Source organism: Mya arenaria, chromosome 7, assembly GCF_026914265.1.
Source record: "Mya arenaria isolate MELC-2E11 chromosome 7, ASM2691426v1".
Taxonomy (NCBI): Eukaryota; Metazoa; Mollusca; class Bivalvia; order Myida; family Myidae; genus Mya; species Mya arenaria.
This window is the reverse complement of record NC_069128.1, coordinates 62861471-62887382: the sequence shown is the minus strand read 5'-3', so window position 1 is coordinate 62887382 and position 25912 is coordinate 62861471. Positions and strand designations below refer to the sequence as shown.

Here is a 25912-nt window from a genome sequence, read left to right as displayed (position 1 = left end):
AAGTAATTGACAGTTCCTACATTTACAATACTACTACAATTACTCGAGCATATTTGTATTCAATTACTAACTGGGATATCTCATGATCATTGGATAACCTGGTTTTCACAAGAAAGCACATGGCTTTGTTTGTGAACAGCTGAGGTAACATTTAAAAATGAAAAAAATCCTTTAACATTATGCACATTTTGAATTTAAAATTTGGCCAAAATACTAGAACTGTCCATATGAAAAACGTTTGTAATTTCTCGAAAGTTCTTAAGCCTCATTAAACATATTTCGTTGATCTAAATTACTTACTCAATCTTCATTCCACTATATAAAAAATAGTTTATATCATTAAGGCCCAATTCAGCTGGTTAATAGGACTGTGTTATCATAAAGATAATTTCGTTAGGTAAAGATGAAATCCCAAAACTATAAAGCAAGCCTTGTTAATATCACACAAATTACACCAAAGCAAAATAAGGGACCTCAGTTTAATACTGAAATAAGGGGCTTAAAATGGTTCGTAAAATAAGGACCTAGTACTATTTTCATGCATTGATCAGATTAGTAAACTAATTACATGTATATTTTCTGCATCATACTGTCGCTTTACATACTTTGATTGTTTTATTTTGTCTAAAACGTAGCAGCAATGATAGGAAATAATTAAACTTGCATAACTGACAGACCGGTCGAACACATGCCTTCGGGCACATACGTAATTGACGTTATCGTATGATTTGAACGCGTTGATACAAACGTAAAAACGTGCATGTACATATGTAAGCATCGGTGATTCAGTGGTAGATCCAAATATACTAAGGTTGTCATTTTATTTTTTTTATGAAAAGCAAATTTGCAAGTGTACATAAGTGTGACAAAACGGGACTGCTGTATTTATAATAAGGTCATAACAAAAGATCCTAGTTTTGACTATGTTGCTCTTTAAGACAAACCTACATGGTTCATCATTGTGTTCTTAAACATGAGTTACCCAAGAAACTCCAAGAGACTACGACCTTTTGATCAGCTGACATTGGATCTGTAATGCAGCTGGTAATATATTAAGGAGCAGGCAAATTAGCTCAGGATCCCTCTTTTTGGACTTGAATTCTCTTTTGGCTCAATATAAGATTTCAAAGACAAACTTCTTTTTATTCCCTATAATCACGAACAATTGCGGAATTAATGTGTTTGATAAAACGCAGTCCAACTACAATTTTGTGGAGAAGGGTAGTTGTGCAACTGAAGGACTAATTCCAATTGAACAAATTTAGGAACTACATTAAACAGTTTAACGGCGGACTGTTAACAGGAACAGTGCCGAAGAATGTGGTCTTAATATTGTCATCTGCATAAACCAACATGCTAATGGAAGGGGTACAGATGATTGTAAACTTTGCTTATTACATTGTTTGTCCGGAAAGGCACTCGACAAATGTGTTCAATTGCCTCAATGCAGTCCACAAATGCCTTACCGTTCTTTTTACAGCAAACTTAAGGAACGGTTTGGTTCAAAGTTTCCCGCCTCCGCTCGGGCCAGGTTTGCTGACGCTTCACAGGAAAAGGGTGAGTACATGAACGATTGGGCTAATAGGGTACAGGAACTAGCTGCCGAAGTGTTCCGGTCACTTCCGGAGACCTTCACAAACCAGCAGGCGATAGACCGTTTCTGTCAAGGCCTGCAAGATCGTGAAGCTGGTCATAGCACCTGTATGCTTAAGTATACAACCATCGAGGCCATGAATAACATAAGGTTGTTTCAGCATTCCAAGAATGATATGGGTAAGAGTAAATCGGTTCATAAAGAAGTAGATTATGATTATAACGCAGCAAATGTTTATGCCGTTCAGCATAATACTGGACCTGCGTTAGACATGAGCCTTCTTCAGAAGGAAATACAGAGTCTGCGAGAAGAGGTAAAGCGGCTTTGTGAAGCAGACCCACTCAGCAACGTAGCAGTCAGCAAAAGTTCAACCGTCCGCGAGGTACGTATAGCTGTTTCGTTCGTGATAGTAAGTCACACATGATTGCTGAATGTCCCCACAAGAAGGACTTTAAGGCATTTGTTTTAAACGCAAAAGGGGCCAATCCTCGACCCAACAATACACCGGCTCAAACCTAGAAGAGCGAAACGAGTAGCAAACTTGTTTCTAATGAGACCGTACCATCAAATACATTACAAGACGCCCCATCTGCAATCATTGTTTCATTTAATGAGACCACAAATAATATACAGCCAGAAGAACAAGTCGAAACACCTTCTCCTTGTTCGACACCAGGCTCCCTCCCTGCCAGCTGATGGTACAGTACTAGACGAGATTGCAACTCCTTTCAAGGTTTGTCTGTTGAAATCCATGTCAGCATTCGCAAAACCGTAATGTGAGTTTGTTCTGGATTGTGATGTGTCGGACAATTTTGTTAGCGCAAAGCTCTTGCAAATTCAGAACGATGCAGAACATGTTAGTGCCTAAAGCAGTTACGTCCTAACGAAAGAGGAGCAGATATATTGCACTACGAGAAAGGAGCTGTTATCAATCGTCAGATTTAATCAGCAGTATGGATACTATTTGTTCAGTAGACCTTTCAAGGTCCGAACCCACCACTCGAGTTTGACATGGTTGTTGAACTTCAAAGAACCGGAGGATAAGCTAGCTTGTTGGATTGAGGAATTGGCTCAGTTCAACATTGTCTTGGAGTGCCGATCAGGAAAGAAGCAACATCCTGGTCACTGCAATTCATATGTAGCTTAAAGTTTCAGTTCTTCCTTGCGGGTGTTGTAATTATTGTGCGAGGGCTGACAACCAATGTGGTTCATTTTCCCGTGAGGTAGATGCAGTTTCGGTGGCCGCGCAGAAGGCTATGGTTGTGGAAAGTCGTGCCTTCAGGAATCCAGCATCCGGGAGCGTGTGTCAAGGATTGGAGGCTACAGCCGCATTGGAAAGTGCGCAGCAGCCACCATGTCAGCGACAACAGTTACAAGCCGGATGACCGAGAGGTATCTCCGCAAGTAGCTGTTACTTCTCCGCCAGTTATGATAGCCGATAGAAGATGGAAGTACAGCCATTGTAAAATTTAAGATAATGCACACATGTTAGAATAGTTAACCCGGACAAGGTATTTAACCACAATGAAATACGGTAAACATACTAAACACTCATTCTAAATATTCTAAATCTTAGATTTTAGGACCGTTAATCGTTTAAGAAACAGACACTTCTGAATGCCTGAACTGATAATAAACAAAAAAACGCCCTTTAGACCATGTGCTTTAAACAGTTAATGCAATAGTTAAACGTTTAAGACAAGAACAGTAAAACCTTCGTTCAAAGCGTAAATATAGAATAATATATATACCTGGTTCTTCTGACGAACCAAAGGTCCTTACGTTATATTTAATGAATAAAAAATTAAAGAAAAATGGTCAAACACAGTCGTTCGTTAGGAAAACTTTTTATCAGTGTCGTTGAACGCAGACACAAAGAGCTAAGGCTTCAATAAATAACGGTCACAGTACACTATAATTCCCTAACTTCTGACAGCGGTTACTTCCCTTGGACCTAAGTAGCGTAGTCGGTGCGAGAAGTTCTGACGACTTCATAAATTTAGACATTTTTATTCTGAGGAACACCTTTGTGGCAAAAGTGTTGTAAATAGAAGTGTTATCATAGTTTGAATTGAAAAATGTTTATAGGATACAAAGCAGATTAACAGTGACTACCATGTTAGATGCGTAGTTGAGATTTTATACATCACACGTTTTGAGGATGTTATTATACTTGCCCGTATGACATCCATAAATGTCAAGATTTGCAAAGGTTTATTAGATGACCTACTGTTTATGACATTGCAACGCTATGTTATAAGTTATTATGCTTTTCCTGGGTCACATCCTTTCTGCAATTTCTTCTAGAACTAGTTATGTTAGGACTGCCAAGCTGTATACTGGGTATATAGCGCGTAGCTAAGTGCGGGGCATACGGTGTGTGTGGTTTCCTCAAGATCGAATGGATCCTAATTATAATTGACAGTGGGTATCCTCAGAAAAGGAGATCATGATCAGGCTGTTTAGTCATTGACTCTGGTTGATCATGATGTTGTCTTCATCAGCCAATTGTTCGAACCTTCGCCTTTTGAAATCAGTTATGAGATGTATTGCAAGGTATAGGAACATAAGAGTACAAGTGATCCAGATATTTGTTGTAATCTTTCTTGGAAAACAGTATCCAGAAAATATTTCCTTAAGTGTTTCCTGTGGTCAGGAATATGTGATTAAACAGGATTCAGTATGTCTACATTGAGTTATCTTATATGGAAATATTAGGGACATGAAACGCTACATTAAAGGAGTGAATAATTGTTTCGATATTGAAGTGTTAAAAGATGTTATTCCTCTTAATATGTCAGGGAACTTGGTGAATGTTTGAAATAAACCAGCAAGAAAATTTGTTGTCACTCTGGTGCAAATTTGGATCTTTGGACAATTCAGCAGCGTGGCGTGTTCGATATATTGTATTGGATGATTGCAGCGATTGATTTAGTAGTTAATACAAAGGAAAAACAATCCTGATAAAGTAAAATCGGCGACACTGGTGGCAAAGCTGGGATCTATAAATATCGTAATTAAGGTTTAAGTGAGAAACGGCGACACTGGTGACAGCGGTCGGATTTCGAAGTAATACAACCCCGGATAAAGTGGGATACGGCGACAGCATTTAGCAAATAAGTATGAATGATGTAAATGGAATATCACATTCGTGGTCATTCATTACGAAAAAAATCCAAAAACAATCGCCAAGACTCGTTTTTAATAATAATGAACCAATCATTCCTCTCTTTTATCTGTATAACTAACGTCATACATATAATAAGATTTTCAATACAGTCTACGAACTATTTTAACAACCATCGCATATAGTTGTTTGAATGAAATGAAATCCTGTTTGGTGTCGTATGGCGTGTAAAAGATGCAACACAAAAATGAGGAAAGCATAAAGACAACACTCCAATATTTACAATAACAACATTAATTCTCACCTTAAAATGTGTCTTGTTGAAATATTGTTCAAGTTTCCTAAATTATTAAAAAAAATCTAATTACCAAGATCCGGTCCACAGTAAGAACATTGTAGATAGAAGGGAATTAAATCATGACAAGGGACTTTATCCGATTTGAGTACATACTATGTGTCGTTATTCACTCAAACCATTGCTTGCGTTTAGTGTACTGTTATTTGTTAATAAATAATACTGATTAAACAAACTAACACGGGCATACACTTACCACGGAGTGAAATTCCTATTGGGAACATTTATGCGATTTTGAGTGCCGTATTCAAACATGCAATTCCTATGAAGCCTGTTAAGGAGGATGAATCGAATAGTCGTACACAGAGTCGGAATACATGACAACTCAAATATAGTCACTTAGGGAATGAAGACGAACGCCAGTCATCTAGAAGATTAATGCCATTAGTCGAAAGTCACGAAAAACATCAACAACATGCACCCCACAGGTGATAGACTGAGTTGCAAAGTATTCAGAGTTGACATAAAAAGAGATTGAACTGCACACGACCTTCAACCTCTTGGAGGTTAATGCGGTCAGTTTATTGTTAAACAAATAACAACATAATGTGAGATGCCTGAACTGGGGCTAATGTTATCCTCCAAACGGGGAAACAGTAAAAAAAACGTCCTGGACTGGAATTGTATCATTTCACTCCAGCGGATGGCAAGCAACAAGCTTCAAGCAAAAAATGTATCACGCCGTCTTTTATGTTTAAAGTGTCGAACTGCAGTGCTAAATTGAGTTTGTTGGGTCTAGAGAGTATGTTATATCCAAGTTCACTAGTATGTTTTTACCTTATTTGCTTAAATGTTTCTTCCGGACCACAGACACCAATATGACGTCTTATCCCTTTCAGTTGACACGAGATCAGATCTTTTACCGGTTACGCAGTCCCAATTGGTCATGAAGCAAGTGAAATATATTAAGGTGTTGTTCTAGCAAGATACGCTGCTTAGCGACATATTGTAGCTAGTGAAGTGGGGACAGATGCATAACCCATTAATGACAGACATACTCAATCGTTAATTCAAGGTGGCCATGCACTCATGGTTTAATTTAGCAATAAATACAAAATCGTTCCGGTATACAACTATATTATGACATCCGCTAATAATAATGATAACACACACGGCTTCTGGTAATAGATTCAATTTTCCAGTTCACCTCAAAGCACCAAAACGAAGTCGTTTTTCTCCCCGAAATAGTCATTTTAAACCCAAGGATTTTACATTAGAGTGATGTATCTGCACGCTTCGGAGGACATAAGCCATATAAATGACCCAAAAGTCCATGGCATATTGAATCGATTGGAATCATAAAAAAAGTATTTAAGGAAGCTGAAAGCACCAAAGTCTTCACCAATGGAAAGGTGTACAACAGACCGGGAAGCGTTATATATTATGTTGCTTCATTCGTAGACCATTAGTAGAGTATGCCACTGCCCTATGTAATCTATACACAATCCTATATAAGGTAGATCGAGATGGTCAAAAGTTGATCAGCCAGCATGGTTTTCGAAGACTTTAGGATTAGTGACGGCGTGATCGAAATGCTTAAGCATCTTCAATTGCAACAAGCCTCACCCCACCTACTCACAGAAGAGAAGATCACAGGCAAAGGCCAGCATGATGTATTGGATTGTAGAAGAATTTGATGACATCTTCTGTAGTACCATTTCAGGATTTTATTTCTGATCGTAACATTTTATAGGCCAAATCAACATCAAAACAGAAATCGAAGTGCAGTTGGAAATACAATATAAAGAACCAAATATTGTAAATGAATTTGGCCTAGATTACAATATTGATATACTTTGTACAAGTTGCCTAAGTAAGAGAAAATAGATAGCTTGCTCAGTACCACAAATTCAGTAACTGGCCACACCCTCGTATGGTACCTATGCGCATGCGCTTGAACCTTGACACGCCAGTTAGCGTTCTTCCTAGATAACATCGTTCTGAGGAACAGTCGTAACTAGACATGTTTCGAGTTTCCCCATCATTGACAGCTTAAGTCCATTGATAGCTTCTGTCCTGTAATTGTCAGTACTATCGATATAACATGGACAGTTCTATTTCAGATTTTCACCAACCTTTAAACGTTGTCTCACCAATAATACGTTTGCTCTCACGTGAAACATTCACTTATAACGAAAAGAAAACTTAAATTAATTTATTCTCCACTGCTTCACATATTTTCCTTAACGCATTGAATCCTTGATTAAACGGGTTTTCACAATTTCTAAATGGTTGACAACAAAACTTTATTATTTTATACCCGACCATAAATTACATCAGAATTTATTAATAGAGGATTTTCATAGGCCGCCATGATTCGACACGGAGAGGATGTTAAAACGAAACAAAATGGTTCACTTTTAAATACAAATATCTAAGATCTAGTGTTTTCATCTGAGACAATTTCAAAGGATTTTTAGTCCATTGTTTCATTTTGTAATGTTATATTTACAGTTAATAGAAGAAGGAGATGACATTCAAATGGGGACTTTGTTCTAATCGGACATAGGAATATCAATTCCAAAAAGGTAAAACATTACTTATTTTGCATGGTTAGTGTTGGGTATTTTTAAAACAGACGAACACAACAGTCATAAGAGTTGACCTAGTCTTCAGAAACATGCACTCTGCTTGAGTTAATATTTGTTCTATGCTGTTGTTTTCTTTGCACATATATGGTAAGGTTAAACTGATTTACGCGTGAGGAATACTTACATCTGTAGGAAATAGAAATACACCACTTTTAAATTCGGCCATAATAATTTAAGATGGAAACAACTGTTTTGAAAACCGAATCAATCATGTTATGGAACAAAATCCAAGCCAGAAAATCAGAAGCTAAACAACCCCATCAAACCAAGGGCAGGTTTAACAAAATCTCAGGACCCTTCCTACTTACTTATTGTCTGATGTAACATTTTTTAAAAACATAAATGCATAACAACATGTAGTTGACAGTTTTTACCACAAAGTATATGAGGTGATTGTTGTCCAAATTCACTGCAAGAAAATGAATTATTTTCTACTGCCTTTGTTATATATATATATATGTATATAGTTATGTACCATTAGTTTTAAATGCGCCGACAAACAATTTCTTTTTCCTGACCTACTCTTTGTTTACCATGAGTATCTACCAATGTACAACTATAATCGGTACTACCAATATGTGCTACAAATTTATTTTCCTTGTTTAAACCAAAATACGATTAACATTCTTAAGGATTGAATATATTTGTTTCCTCATAACAAGGTGCAATTGATAGATGCATGTACGCAAATAGTTTTACGATACGATTATTTACAATACCTGTAGAGAATGGTAACTGGACAATTCGGCACCAAGATAGTTCGGCTTAGTCAATTCGGCACCAACACATTTGGCACTCAGATCACTCGACACCATAAAGCATAGTCAATTCGGAACATAAATCAAATTATCTTTAACTCAACTTTTCTCACTTTCAGTCGTCATATGGTTCGTTTATTTCTAAAAATTTAAAAGCAATTAATATATTATCATTAATAGTAATTTGCAAATACAATTTTGAGTTAATAATTGAATAAACATAAAAGTTTGCAAAGATTGGATCTTGAGTTGATCTTCCCTCGTGGCGTAAGTTTCTTTGTGTAGCTAAAACGTAAATTAACACGAAATGGATCTGAAATGAATGGGTAAAAAACATGATACAATGTTAAACCTATTTTTCTCCATTTCGATATCTTGCATTGATTTGGATTTTTAGAGAATTAGAACGGATGTAAGCAAACATTTGGCGGTTTAAAACCGAAGAGGTATACTGAAATGCTAGTTTGTATTAAATGTTTAAAATAAATGCAAATTTTCTTTTTTTAAACAAATTATTGAATATAAAGCTTTTGTTCTAAAACAAAAACAGAGATGAAAAATTAAACGTTGGTTTATTACTTCAATTTCACTTCTTTGTTTTTATGACAATTATAATGTAACTTGATTTTATTAGTACATAAAGAGTGATACTCCGCTATGTATTTTCAAATGAGTCGATAAATTGCCTCAATTGACTTAAGAAAGGCAGATCAAACATAATTATTTTGTATGTTTTTCTAAATAGTATAACATATATGTATGCAGCAAAGAAAACACATAAATAACAAGCACGTTACATAAAACAATCACTTATTGTACTAACATAATATCCATTGGAAGTTTTTATGCAACAATATAATAACTCAAAAACAACAATTAACTTTCATTTTACCTATACGATGAAAGATTTTACCTTCAAGGCAGTTTTTCATGTTGTTGTTGTTTTCAATATGATAAACGTATCCTTCCCTTTTGTCTAGGCCTCACTAGATAGCGACACTTTATGCACAAATCGTCGATCATTGTTTAAACCAATAAAGTTGTTCAACAGCTAATCGGAACGCTTAACAATTAAAAATATAATTTCTACAACTATAACTAAAATCAGTCTGACTGAATATATACGCTAATAAATATCATTCAGAAAGTTGCCATGCGACCCCCGTGTACTCAATGAAACCATATGGTTATCAATAAACAATGTTATGTTAAAAAGATTATTATTAATTTTCACACCAGGGGTTGAACGGACAGGGTGCACAACTTGATTAACGAGACACATGCTGACACACTATGAAATGTGTTTCTACAGATAATAATCTCATCAAACAAAAAATAACTTTGTCATAAATTTTAAGTCGTCTGTTTATTTTAATTGTTTTAGTAGTTCATGACGATAATCGACTTAAGTATTCTAAGCCTACATAATAAGAAAGCAATTTGTCAATAAAAGTTTAAAATTTAAATAATAATTATATTTCTTTCCATGTCTTTGCAAAATACATTCATTATTGTTTTACTATTTTAACAACGAAAGTTTCAGCATAAAGTTATAATGTAAACATTTTTATTATGTCGCGTATATTGATTGTTATCTCGAACATTAATTCCTGTTAAATTCAGTATTCCAAAAATAAAAAATAAAATAAACGGATTAAATTGTACAAATGTTTTTAAAATCTTTGTACCAGTAGTAAGAATTTAGAATGCAGTACAATATACTGATAACAATGAATAATGAAATAAGAATTTAAAAAAAGAAGTAGCTCTATATATATTTCGGGGAATAATAATTTTTCTTGAAAAACATTTAAACCCTTTATGCTTAATACATGAGCAAAAAAGTAAAACGGTGCCGAATTATCATGGTATTCAATCTGATGGTGCCGAATTGGCGGTGTCGAATTAACTTGGTGCCAAAAAGGTAAGTATGCCGAATTCGTTTAGTGCCGAATTGTCCGTAAACCAACAGAATATGTCTCCAATTTCTTGGCTTAAAACATATTCACAGTCGCTTTTAAACGATGCATAAATGCTTCTAAACGGAGCATGATAATTGCTTCTTAGTAGGTGAAAACATATTCTGAATGCTAATGCACAATATCAAATCCATATTTTGAACAATACTTATGTAAAAACTACAGAAACAAGCTCAGTAGCCAAACGTTTAAACATAAGCCCCGTTTAATGTCACTGAGTAATTGCCAAAGACATAGAACAAAAAAAATCACAAACAAGAAACATGGAACTACAGCGCAAATCTCCACAAACAGCACAGTGCATATATACTATATAAAAAACTAGGTTTGTTTATCAAGGTTTGTTAGGTTACGCATTGGAACGGTCAGTAAATCAAAGATTTACTGGGGGTTTAAACCGGTTTACGTGCACAAACATCACTCTACTCCCAACAATCGTATATAAAGGAAAAAACGTAAAAGGTAAATCTTATCAAAGTAAGCATTTACTTGAGGAAACTAGTTTAGTTGTATGTATATTTCTGTTTAAATGCAATGTCGTAATCAACAAAATCCAAAGTAACACGATTTGTAGCTTTTATTTCTGAGCATGATTTTACAGGCCAAATCAACATTAAAACAGAAAATGCAAAAACAATAAACAGAATCAGAACATGTAAATTAAATTTAGTCTAGAATAAAAAAAAATATACTTTAATAGAAACTGCCTTAATGAAACAAAATAACATGCACACTTCATCAATTGCAAATAAGAGGCCAAAACCCCGTACCATACGCACGAAATTTGACACTCCAAAAAGAGCTCTTTACAAGTAACATCAATCTCCGTTAACAGCTGTGACAGGTATGGTTTTATACCATTGACAGCTGCAAGATTTGATATGGACTGTAATATTTAACTATTTTAGAATTTCACCAATTTTTATACTTTATTGTATCAGTCATATGTTGGCTACAACGTAAGGAGTACAATTATAAAGAAACGACCCACACGCTTACATAGTTTAATTGTTATATTTAAAACTTGATTAAGCATGGTTATTGCAAATGTAGAATGGTTGGCAACGATATTACAGAATTTTAAACACTACCATATATAAAGTAAAAATTTATTTATAGGTTTATTTCATTCGCCCTCATGATTCCACCGCGAGTAAGTTAAAAGGTAACATAACGGTTCACTTTGAACACAAAGACCAATAACGGGCTGTTATTCCAAAGTTTAATTTGAAAATGATGTATATTTTACAGTAAACCGAAGAAGCAGGTAGCTTGCAAACTTTTATCACTTACCGATTACGAGGACATGCGTTGTAATCGGACATAGCGTTGCCGATTCTAAAAATGTAAAACATCAATTAGGTTGTCTTGTTTGTGTTAATTTCGGGAAAATAGAAATATATAAAGAATTGTTTATTCCTGATGTTGTTTGTTTCCCAATGCACGTATGGATACGTTAAACAAATATACCTGCTCTGAATTTATATCTGTTGGAAACGAAAGTAGACTACTATTAATACAATCAATCTTCAACTATAAACAAAGGCCTTTAAAGTGAAAACGATTGTTTTGAAACAAATTTAACATTTCGTTCAATCATTTATTTAAATCTAAACACCCGTCTAACCTACTTATTGTCTGATTTACCATCGTGCTTAATACATTACTTCAACGAAAATCATGACGTAAACACTGCTTGCAGCACAATTCCTTACATTTTTAGAGTTTCACATAATCTAAGAGCCATTCCAAATCTAAAATAGGCACTATTTCAAAACACTGAAATTCTGTATGATACCGCCGAATAAATTGCATAAAAATAACTTCTGTACAAAATCTTCTCAAGCAAATGTATGATTTTCTACTGCGTTTGTTATATTAAGATATATATGTACCATTTGCTTTATATACGTCATCAGACATTTCTTTTACCTTACCTTCACTTTAAAAATGTTTTATTTACGACGGCAATCTGAACATCAGCCAGTGTTTCACAACTATTGCACTCGCCACTATAACATATTTCTTTTATTTTGTTTAAAACAAAGCATATTTGTTTCATCAAACAACTTCGATATTTGATATGTGATTTATGCACGTATATAGTTTGAGTTGGTAGCAATCTTAATGTAGTTTCAGTCACGAAACGTATATCAAATTTCGGATAATATTCATACCTTTAGAACTCATTCACAATCGTTATTATAAACGGTTTGAATACATATCAATTGTTCTATTATGCACATAATAATGGCTTGTACGAAATGTTAACCCTAACTGAAAAAGGCGATATTCCTATTTCAATCAGAACAATTTAAGTTTCATGTATATTTATTTTGTAAAATCGGGATATGCTTTTATGAATTAACTATTTTCAGCTTAACAAAATATTGACTGACATTTGATAAAAAAAAAATATTTCATCAAAAATAATGAAAACTACATGTACGAGTATATGGCCTGGCACCAATTCCTCGCATAACACGCTTAAGTCTTTTATTTCATTAAAGTGACACTCTTATTCAAAATCCATACATACACATGTTTAAAGCAATCATATATTTTGAGTGTTATATCTGTAACTACTTACTTCTAAATAATGCGTTTATGGAGAATATTAATTACTGATAACAAAACTTTACCTATGTTTTTAATAGCTGAAAACGCAAAAATATTAAATGATTGGTGATTTGTGAGTGCTAAAACATTAACTGTGATCTATTATTGTCGCATAAGGATAAAAAATACCGTGTTTTCTGCACGTTTCTTTTAAGTTAAACTCGGTTTCCTTCATAAAAACATTGTTTTCGATATCTAATAATCCTTTTTGATATATTATAACAATTGTATTAATTATGATAAATCTTATTTCGGAGTAATAGTGCATATTTAATCAAAATACTTACAAAAATATAAAATGTTAATCGTGAATATTATAAAAAATATTTCCTTTAAAAAGCACACAAATCATACCAAAACAAAGATTGTTCAGCTTGATCCTATTATAGTGGACCTAAGATTGTTTTAATCTTGGTCATTACTTAAAAAACGTTCGAGGGGAATTTTAATTCAAAAAATATAAAAAAATAAAAACACTTTATAGGGTATAATATATTCTTTCAAACCATTTCAGTAAGTGCATGGTACCCCGAATGATAACAAGACTTGTCATATGAACAAAGTGTAATCAATCAACAACAATACTACAGAAAAAAGCGTTTTATCATATAATGTAATCAAAAGTCATTTTTTATTAGAATATAGGCAGTTTGAGGTTTAATAACAGCAGTAATCTTTGACCATAATGATATATTTACGGTTCTATGTTGTATCTTTACAGGTATTAACAAAATGGATTTCGATGGAAAAAATGCTTACGCGGAAATCGTTTTGTTGTTGATGGACAGTGTTAAATTTGTGAAGGAAGAATTATTGGTTAAGTATGTTTCACAAATTTGTCACATCGATTTAGACACATACCTTCGAAACAATAAACTTAAGCTCGAACCCTTCCTCCACAAAGAAGCTGTGCCAATACTTTTTCCCTCGAGAGGAAAAACGAATGTTAAGGAATGGGACATGTCAATGATAGACTTAGTGTTTACTCAGCTCCAAAAAAATTTGCTTTTGGGGTGTGTTCGTGCATCTGGTAATAGTCTCAAGGACATAGTTAAAACCCACCAACATGCTATAAGAAATTCGCAAATTGGTCGAACAAAAGCTGGTACATTTTTTGCTTTGAAACCAGACGTCAAATTTTGGACGATGCCAATGATTTGCTTCGTTTTGAAAACCGCCTTTTCTTCGAAAAATGAAGTGTCTCTCCATGGCACCATTGACGCCACGCATAGCATAAGGAATGAACTAGCTCATTGTAAAAAGGCATTTCTTGAAAAGAAAGACTACGAGAATTTTAAATCGGAAATAACACAGTTGATTGAAAACACCAAGACGTTTGTACATGACCCTTCGTTTGATGCAAATATTGACAGTAGCGTCAAATTGATAAAGCAGAAATGTTCAGCTATGTCATTACCGGACGCAATTGTTGCGTTGAACAACTGGGCCACAACACAAAATGAAATTGAAAAAAAACTTGATCATCACCACGAAGGTAATTGAAGCATGGAACCTAACATGAAGGTAGATTAACTGGAATGTTTTATTTGATATTGTGAGTTGGTTCATTTTAACATGTTTAAATCAATAATACTTATCTGTTTTTGTATCAATCTGCACGAGTTAATGTCACAAAGCGTAAAAACGTATCTTAGACACTAGTGCTTTCTCTGATCCGATTAGTTCATTGTGTCTTTAATTTTCAGAAAACATTAAAAAGCATGACCGGACACAGGGAATGATAACAGGTACGGAATTGTTTCTACGTTCATGATTGAAAAAAATAACATTTCATCTTATTGCTTTAGCAGTTCCCTTTCATCGCCAACTTTAAAATGTCAAAATGTACAACCTGATTACGAATTCTAGTCAAACTATTTAATAATATGATCGATAAATGGGATGTGCATGCTGGAGATAGTGTTATATTACTCGATAATTTGATTATTCAATGGGTTTTTTTATTTGATGCAACTATCTCTTAGACACGAGTGCTTTCTCTGATGCGATTTTTCGTTGTTATTGAGAACATTTTATCTTTAATTAAAAAGAAAACGGATTAAAGTCCAAAATATTCAATACAATACAATGGTCAAGGAATGATAAACTGTTTTAGATATTAGCATAATGTTGTTTTCAGGCACTAAATAACCTTTTTATGATTGTTTGTTCATTTGCGGTGCATGCAGGAAATATTTTCTTATTACTTATAATTCAATCATTGACTTTTTTATACTGTTACACTATAATCGTGTATGAGTTTTATATACAGTACACAGCAGTTGCCTTCCATTGTCAACTTCAAATACTTCTGGAACAGCTTTGTCACGTCATGTCAAAATAGTCTATTCATTGTCAATCAATGATTTTATCTTTTAGATATAAACATACTGCTGAATTTATGTATGAAATAACCTGAGAATCAGTGGTTGTTATTTGGTGGTGCATTCTGGAAAATATCATTGTAAATCTTCAGGTCAACAATTTGATCAATCCGTTTAAAGTATTTTGCTATTGTACCATGTTTTTTTTTTGCATTGGGATGTAAACATATACAGAATATCTAAATGTTTAGGCTGTCTTACCGACTTTTCAGAAAATTAAGGAGGATCAAAAGAACATTTGTTAGTTGCGTGTAAATTCAGAACATATATTCTTTAATTTTCAGAAAACACTAACCAGCATGCTCGGACACGTGACATGATTGAAGGTATATACTTTATCTTTCAAAGAGTGCACGACTACGAAATAAATAGTACATGTTATTGTTTAGGGACTTTCCTTTCATCGTCAAATTCAAAATGACTCTGGTAAAGTCTTCGTAAAAAATGATTATATATTTAGATATTATCATGTTTCTGTACCTAGGAATGAAATAACCATTGCATGATTGGCGGTGCGGGCAAGAAATATCGTTATAATCAATAGCGCTCAAAAAAATATTTTTTTATTGATGCACTATACTACTGTCGTGCGTTAGTTATACATGAACAAGCGCAGCACATCAAAAATGTTTAAGCTGTTTTAACATACTCTTCAGACATATTAAGAATGCATGTAAAGATGTTCAATACATTTGTCTTTAATGTTTGGTCTTTATGATGGTATCATACTACGTTATTTCATTATGAAATAACAATTGTATGATTGGTTTTCATTGGCGTTGCATGCAGGAAATATCTTTAAATATATTGCGCTCGATTATTTGATCTTGCTATATGTTTTGCTATTGTTCCTTACTAGTATCGGGTGTGAGTTATATAAGATACAGCATACCTAAATGTTATGCTTTTAATACCAACACTTTAGCCATATGAAGGAACTTGATAAGAGCATTTATTAGTTACATGTGTAAATTTAGAATATATCATTTTTAATTTTCTGTTCACACAACCAATATGCTCGGGTACAGGAAATGATAGGAGGTACGGAATTATTCATAAGTGTTCTCTTAAAACATGCACGGCAACAAAAATAATATTGTATTTTATTGTTTCGGCACGTCTTCCCTTTTATCATCAACTTCAAAATATCTCTGGTACAGCTTTGACGCAAGTTCATGTCAAATTATTCAATACATTGGTCAGTCAATGATTTTGTCTTTTTGATATTACTATACTGTTGTTTTTATGTATGTATTAACCTTATAATTATTAGTTGTTTATTGGCAGTGCATTCAAGACATAGCGCTAAGTAACTTCTGTTCGATAATTTGACCATTCAATGTTTTTTGATAATGCACTAAACTATTTATATATAGTGCGTGAGTTATATATATATATATATATATATATATATATATATATATATATATATATATATATATATATATATATATATATATATATATATACATCGTGTGATAGTTATACAGTATACCTAAATATTCATGCTATTTTTACCATATCTTGAGACATATTAAGGAACACAATAAGAGCAATTATCAGTTGATTGACAGTTAAGAAATGTATCCTCTTTAATTTTCAGAAAATACAAACCAACATGCTCGGACGCATGACATGATTGGAGGTACGGATTTATTCATACTTTATCTTTTAAAACAATCATGATTAAAAAATGAATAGTGTATGTTTTTGTGTAGTTATGTATGAAATAACCATTGTATGATTGGCGGTCCGGGTAAGAAATATCGTTAAAATTATTAATAGCGCTCAATAAATTGATCACTCCAAGTTTTTTTATTGATGAACTGTACTATTATCGTGTGTTAGTTATACACACACAATGACAGCAAATTTAAATGTCTAAGCTGTTTAAACATACTCTTCAGACATATAAAGGAGTATGATATGAGCAATTATAAGTTGAATGCAAATTTAGAAAATATCTTCTTCAAATTTCGGAAAACACAAACCAGCACGCTCGGACACATGGAATGATTGAAGGTACGGACTTGTCCATACTTTATCTTTCAAGGCGTTCGTGCTTAAAAAAAATGAATATTTCATATTATTGTTTGGACAGATCACTTTCATACTCAACTTCCAAATGTCTCCGGTACAGCTTTGGTACGAATCCATATCAAAATATTCAATACATTTGTCGATCAATGGTTTTGTATTTTAGATATCATTATACTGCTGTATTTGTGTATGAATAAACTGTATAATGATTGGTTGTTCATCGGCGGTGCATGAAGGAAATATCGTTAAAGATGCACACTCCCACATAAGATTTACCACAATTAATACTTTTATTTTATTTTTCCGAAAAGGTTGAATAAATGTCCAAAACAATGGTTCTAATCAAGGGTACCTTTTTAATTTGAAAGCAATATGCATAAAACACAGTATTTCTACCATTTGAGATTATAGTAGATCACAGTCTTTAAGCATTCTCCAATCATTTAATATTTTTGCATGTTCAGCTATTAAATACACGGTTATAATCGTTTTATCAGTAATTAATATTTTCCATAAATGCACTATTACACAGGAAATGATTGGAGGTTCGGACTTATTTACACTTAAATATAATATGCTTAAATAATTTCATGTTTTATTTACACAGTTCCTTGTCATGGTAAACTGCCAAATATCTCCGGTACTTTTTTGTCACAAATGCATGTAAAGATAAACAAAACATTTGTCTTTATTGTTTTTGTCCTTATAATGTCATCATACTGCGTTATTTCCGTATGAAATAACATTTGTATGATTGGTTGTTTATTGGCGTTGCATGCAGGCAAAATAAATTGGTTAAAAAAATGGTTTAATAAATTGCGCTCGATAATTATATCTTTCAGTATGTTTTGATATGTTACCTAACTAATTGTGCACGTGAGTTATATAAGATACAGAAAACCTAAATGTGTTCGCTCTTGTTACCGACTATTCAGACACATTAAGGAGCATTGTAAAAGCACATATTAGTTTGTTTTAAGTAAGAACATTTATTCTTAAATTTTCAGGAAACTTTAACCAGCTTGCTCGGTTACTGGAATTGAATGGAGGTACGGACTTGTTCATACTTTATCTTTCAAAACGTGCATGGCAACAAAATGAATGGGTTTTGTGGAAATAAGTAAGTTTATAGTGGGGTTTTCGCAGCACATGTGAGTTTTTTGCACAAAAAGTAAGCTGAAGTGAGTCTTTTACTTCAAACGTGAGCAAATCAATTCAGACCAAGATATTTTGCTAATACACATTCTGATTTGGTGATGGAATAAAGTAATTAATCGGACAAGGCTAGCTTTAGGTAACTTATATGATTAAATGACTCAAATGACATGGCTGGTTAACGAAATTGTCCAAGATATTATTCCCTACTGGACAAAGGATTCTAAAGTTGTTTATCAAACCAGACCAATTTAAGGTATTTCTATAATTAAAGCCTGATAACTCTAGAATGCACCTATTTCTAAGACGCTAGTTCTTCATTGAATGCGATTTGTTAGTTGCATGTTATTAAGAAAAAGTCTTTTATTTTCAAAAAGCGGATTCCAGTTTAAATACTCAAAAGATTGGTCAATAAATGATAAACAGTTTTAGATAGTATCATACTGTTGTATTTAGGTATGAATAACCTTTAGATTGATTGGTTGTTGATTGAAGGTGCATGCAGGAAATATCGTTATATAACTTTCGCTCGATAATTTTAGCAAGCATTTCATTTTGTTAATTTACCATAATATTATCGTGCGTGTGTTATATATACAGCATGTCCAAATGCTTATGCTGTTTTTACAGACGTACTGGACAGATTAACGAGAATAGAAAGAGCAACAGGTAAGAACAGATTACTCTCTGAAATTGAATTTTCAAGGCATGCAAATAAAGGTAAAATCTTGCCGTTTGGAAGATTTCTTGTATTGACATATTCCATGAGACGTGTTAAAAGAGCGGACTAAATGGGAAAATTATTATAATTAAAAATAACGATTTTAAATAATATTAAAAATAATATCATAAGGCAGTCTATGTCATCGTAGTTCACGTCAATTTAGGGGTGTAGACACCTATCCCGCAATACTGAGAACAGATAAAGCCTTAAATACAATACCTTACCCCTATCTAACCCTAACCCCACAATACCCTACCCCTGACTTACATTAACCCACCAATAGTTTACCCCTAACGAACTCTAACCTAACAATACCCTACCCCTATCTAACCCTAACCCAACAATATCCTACCATTGGATAACATTAACCCAACAATAATTTTCCGCTAACGAACTCTAACCTAACAATACTCTACCCTTGCCTTATCCTAATCCAACAATACCCTACCCCTGACTTACTCTAAACCAACAATACAATACCACTGACTAACTCTAAACCAACAATACCCTACCCATAACTTACCCTAATCCAACAATACCATACCCCTGATTTATCCTAATCCATCAATACCCTACCCCGGACTTAACCGTAACCTAACAATAACCTACCCCTGATAAACCCTAACCCAACAATACTCTACCCCTGACTTACCCTAACCCAACAATAACCTACCCCTGACTAACCCTTACCAAACAATACCCTTCCACTGACTAACCCTATTCCATCAATACCCTACCCCTGACTTACCCTTACCAAAACTAACCTACCCTTCACTTACCTAACTCCATCAATACCCTACCCTTGACTTACCCTAACCCGTCAATACCCGACCCCTGACTTACCCTAACCAACAATAACCTACCCCTGATTTACCCTAACCCAACAATACCCTACCCCTGACTTACCCTAACTTAAAAATAACTTACCCCTGACTAACCCTAACCCAACAATACACTACCCCTGATTTACCCAAACCTAACAATAACCTACCCCTGACTAACACTAACCAAACAATACACTATCCCTGACTTACCCTAACCCTAACAATAACCTATCCCTGACTACACCTAACCCAACAATACCCTACCCCTGACTTACCTAATCCATCAATACCCTAGCCTGACTTACTCTTACCCAACAATACACTACCCCTCACTTGCCCTAACCTAACAATAACCTACCCCTGACTAACTCTAGCCCAACAATACCCTACCCCTGCCTAACCCTAATCCATCAATACCCTACCCCTGACTGACCCTTACCCAATAAAACACTACCCCTGACTTACCATTACCTAACAATAACCTACCCCTGACTAACCAAAATCCATTAATACCCTACCCCTGACTTACCCTAACCTAACACAAACCTTCCCCTGACTAACGCTAAACCAACAATACACTACCCCTTACTTACCCTTACCAAACAATTACCTACCCCTGACTTACCCTGACCAACAATACCCTACCGCTGACTAACCCTAACCCAACATTACCCTACCCTTTACCAACCCTAGTCCAACATTACCCTACCCGTAATTTACCTCAAAACACGCTACCTCTAGCTAACTCTAACCCAACAATACCCTTCCACTGACTAACCCTAATCCATCAATACTCTACCCCTGACTTACCCTTACCAAAACTAACCTACCCCTCACTTACCATAACCCAACAATACCCTACCCCTGACTTACCCAACTCCATCAATACCCTTCCCCTGACTTACCCTAATCCGTCAATACCCGACCCCTGACTTACCCTAACCAACAATAACCTACCCCTGATTTACCCTAACCCAACAATACCCTACCCCTGACTTACCCGTACCTAAAAATAACTTACCCCTTACTAACCCTAACCCAACAATACACTACCCCTGATTTACCCAAACCTAACAATAACCTACCCCTGACTTACCCTAGCCTAACACAAACCTTCCCCTGACTAACCCTAACCCAACAATACACTACCCCTTACTTACCCTTACCAAACAATAACCTACCCCTGACTTACCCTGACCAACAATACCCTACCGCTGACTAACCCTAACCCAACATTACCCTACCCTTTACTAACCCTAGTCCAACATCACCCTACCCGTAATTTACTCTTACCTCACAACACGCTACCTCTAGCTAACTCTTACCCAACAATACTTTATCCCTAACTAACCCTAACCCAACAATACCCTACACATGACTTAACCTAACACAACTATACCCCACCCCTTACAAACTCTAACCCAACATATCATACCCCTGACTAGACCTAACCCAACAATACCCTACTCCTGACTAACCCTAACCCAACAATACCCTACCCTGACTAACTCTAACCTAACAATACCCTAACCCTGACTAACCCTTACCCAACCATACTCTACCACTGACTAACTCAACAATACCCTACCTCTGACTAACTCTAACCTAACAATACCCTAACTCTGACAGAACCTTATTCAACAATTCCCTACCCCTGACTAACTCTAACCTAACAATACCCTAACCCTGACAGACCCTTCCCTAATGATACCCTACCCTGACTACCCCTAACCAAACAATACCCTCTACCTGACTGACCCTTACCCAACAATACCTTAACACTGACTAACCCAACAATACCATACCCTGACTAACCCTAACCCAACAATACCCTACCCCTGACTGACCCTTACCCAACAATACCCTACCCCTGACTTACTCTAACCCAACAATACCCTACCCCTGACATACCCACAAATACCCTAACTCTGACTGACCCTACCCAACAATATCCTACCCTGACTAACCCTAACCCAACAATACCCTACCCCTGACTGACCCTTACCCAACAATACCCTACCCCTGACTTACTCTAACCCAACAATACCCGACCCTGACTAACCCTAACCCAACAATACCCTACCCCTGACTGACCCTTATCCAACAATACTCTACCCTGACTAACTCTAACCCAACAATACCATAACCTGACTAACTCTAACCTAACAATACCCTATCACTGACTAACTCTAACCCTATAATACCCTACCCTGACTAACTTTTATTCAACAATACCCTCCCCCTGACTAACTCTAATTAAAAAATACTTTACCTCTAACCCAACAATACTCCAGCCAAAACTAAGCCTCCCCCAACAATTCCCTAACCCTTATTAATCTTACGTCATCAATTACTTCGCATCATGTATGGAATTTGTATCTTATATATACGCATCGGTTTGTGCATGTGAATTTTCTATCATTAACCTACGGACAGCCGGCGGTTTGGTAACAACATAAATATGAAGATGGTGGTGATGCTATGGAGCGGCCTTTTGGTGCATACTACTTGTCAGATATATCTTTATTTTAGAAAAGAAACGGGAAGAAGAAAGAGGAGAAATTCGAGACCGACCAAATCCAGTTCGTAAGGTATGCTACGTTCCTTGATAAACTGTATTAATGCTCCAGTCACGTTAAATTTTTATCATTGACGCATCACATAGCTGTAAGCAATACATGTCGCAAAATACGCCTGTCCGTATTAGTGGAATACGGGCGTATTCGAAGCTGCCGATGTCACGTCATAGCAAATATTATTGCGCATTATTTAAATGACGAAAAAATATTTAAACCGTCGAATATAACTTTCCGATCGAAACGCAGTTAAATAACCTTATTATATTTCATCGTTTAACATATTGTTCCTTTTTTAAGATATCCGACTCCGATGCAGAGCCATGCAAATACTTTAGTTGTGGTTCTGAGGTTTCTTCCAGTTCACGACCTGAAGTAAGAGGTACACTCGGGGGATTTGTTTTTCACACACATTTACAATCTACCAGCGTATGTGCAATCACTACCAACCATGTTATGCGTACTATGGTATCAGAGGATGATACAATGATTGTTGATGGCGCTCGTATTGGCAAATTGTTAGAGATCGTACAATTTGTCGACGTTGGAATAGCAGCCATGGAGATATTTGGTGAATTTGTTCCAAAATGTCAGTTAGCGTTTAAAGATACAAACGGAGATGCTAAGCCATGCAACCTTTACGACACTAAGACAGAAGATATTGAAGAATGGAATGGTCGCCATGTACATATTTGGGGAGCGTCATCAAAACCTGGTAAAGGTATCATAGCCTGTTCCAAGTATACGACTACTTCTAACGCTTATTTTCTTGTTAATGACTTGCCTGGACAAGATGAACCGTTTTCTAAACCCGGTGATGGTGGAGCAATTGTCATCTCCGAAAGCATTGACGGCAGTAATATGACAGCTATAGGCATTGTTTTAGGGAAAAGTGTGGGTTCCTCGAAAGAAGGATCTTACGTCTGCTCGTTTCTGCAAGTCAGTTTAGATCGGCTTTCGAAATATAATGAAGGAACTTTTTCGATTTACAAAGGAGTTGTGAAGTTTTGAATAGACATGATACTATTTTTGTGGCCTAAGCGTTCTTAAGTTATATTTTATTTAGATAAGATATATATTTAGCTGGGCTCTAAACATGGCCAGAAAATTCGCCAGCTTATGATATTGTTAACATTCGATCTTTTTGATTTACTACAACAAGATATTGATCATTTTCAATCCCATGGCAGAGTTTTATTATTGATCTCTGAAACGCAAGTGATGAAAATAAACGTGACTGTAAAGCGCATGAATTTGATAGATAATGAAGATTATGTACCCAATTCTGCCTTATTTAGATATTCAGGTGATGCTTATAACCAATTTCGCTTAAAAATATTATTATGAGTCGGTACCCAGAAAGGCACCGGCTATTTTTGATAGTGTCCACTATTGTTCTCTAACTTAGGGAGCAGTTCATAATTGCAGAAGAATGATTTTGATATTTTCTACGTTGTACGATAAAATGTGTACAGGTACAGTGTACCTAAACAACTATACTTTAATTGATAACGAAGTCTTAAATGATAACGGCTCTGAATATTGGTGTGTGTGTGTTTTAATATTGATTTTCCGCGAATAGATGAAGGTTAGACGGAACTATAAGAAATTCCTTTATGTTTCTCATCCTCCTTCGCAGTAATCACCCTTAGCGAGCAGCGAAAAGGGGAGTTTTGAAAAACATCAAGCTTAATTGTTAGTTTTGCAAATGTCATTCGAAAGAATAAGTTAATGATTTTTCCCTTATGATGTATAGTTCTATTTACTCATAACAGTAAAGTGTGTTCAAAACAACAAATATAATTGTAACACTAATATCAACAATAATGTTTTTCGAACATATGTATTCCTAACATGTTATCATTGAATAATTACATTTTTTGTGTGATCTGCAAGTTTTTTTTATTGATTTTTATTGCGTCGACTTGATGCTTTGCATATATTTTTTATTTATTAGATTTGTGTACATCCACTGCCTTGCGTATAGCTTATGGTCGAATATGGTGGTGGTGATGGTGGTGGTGTGTAAGCTTATTTATACTCGCACTTGGACCTTGTCCATTCGGCAAGTGCTCCGATAAGATTGCTAGTGATTTAAGGTTTTCGGAGCATAGTTCACAGACAGAATGTAACCCTGGTTAAAGCTACCCTTGTTCTTAGACGTGCACCAGTGTATAAGACTGTCACATGGAACCCCCATTTAACGTCCCTCCTGGAAGACGAGTAGTTGATGTTTAGTGGTACGGCGGGGAATCGAACCTGCGATCAATGGATTGACAGTCAAGTGTGTTATCACTAGACCATGGATCCGCCGGGTCGAATATGTCACGAGACGGGGTCATTTACACTCAAGAGTCTCGTGCGATTAAGTGACATAGATTATTTGATCTTGAATGAGCATGATTTTCATTGTATTGATAATTTTAATGTAGACAATTTTGGTGAAGGGTCTAATCATTGTGCACTGTTATTTGTTAGTCGTCACTAAGCCAGACAAGTAGGTTTACTTCGGGTACTTCGGTTTCACCCACAACATAAGTACACACTCTCGTAAAATATCGTGGCAACGAGAGTGACTTAATATAAGTTATCATAACTTTCTTCACAATTGTTGTAAAATAAAAAAAATGTTTAAACTAAAAAGTAGTGCTGCATGTTTTGTTTAGATATAATTCGAGCGTATACACGTATACTTGGAAAACCTTTGAAAATGACATGCGCAGTGGGTTTTGGGCCAAATTGTACGACTTCAATACTTTGTAATTAAATATTGATATGCAAAATGCTAAAGTTTTGAAAATACTGTTCACGATTATACAAGTATAATTAGAGGCGTCGCCAACTCGATATATTGTACAATGTATATTCAAACCGCCCACAAGATAGTCATATTAAAAAGTCTGATTGGTTTTACTTAGAGTGCTGTGAGGCAAAATTAAACTGTAACAAGAATGGTGACAACAGGCTATTTATGTTAGATTACATAGTAGCTTACAAGCGTATGGTCAAACGTAAACGTAGAATATATTATTCTATATTGCTATACGACGGATACCATACTGAGTTGCTTCAACAATGGCTTCAGCAATCATTTAACATTATTAAAACGCAGATGAAACAAGCTTCGATGTTATATTCTCTTTTATAAAAAGATTTCCAATTTCGTCAAAAACTGAAACTGGATCA

At 35.0% G+C, this 25912-nt stretch overlaps 1 protein-coding gene across 2 annotated transcripts; it reads left to right on the top strand.

Annotated features, from left to right (window-relative positions):
- The first annotated feature begins 7405 nt into the window (after positions 1–7405).
- Positions 7406–25890, top strand: LOC128240287 (uncharacterized). 2 transcript variants are annotated; one of them, XM_052956874.1, is made up of 9 exons: positions 7406–7604; positions 13745–14547; positions 14730–14771; positions 15692–15733; positions 17011–17052; positions 18455–18496; positions 19233–19271; positions 22683–22741; positions 23027–25890. In XM_052956874.1, exons 3-9 carry the CDS (start codon positions 14762–14764, stop codon positions 23735–23737), a joined length of 945 nt encoding a protein of 314 aa, XP_052812834.1. In that variant the 5' UTR covers positions 7406–7604; positions 13745–14547; positions 14730–14761; the 3' UTR covers positions 23738–25890. The 2 variants fall into 2 exon arrangements, with proteins under 2 accessions (XP_052812834.1, XP_052812835.1); XM_052956875.1 differs by lacking the exons at positions 7406–7604; positions 13745–14547; positions 14730–14771; positions 15692–15733; positions 17011–17052 and having other exon boundaries at positions 18456–18567.
- Positions 25891–25912: the final 22 nt, after the last annotated feature.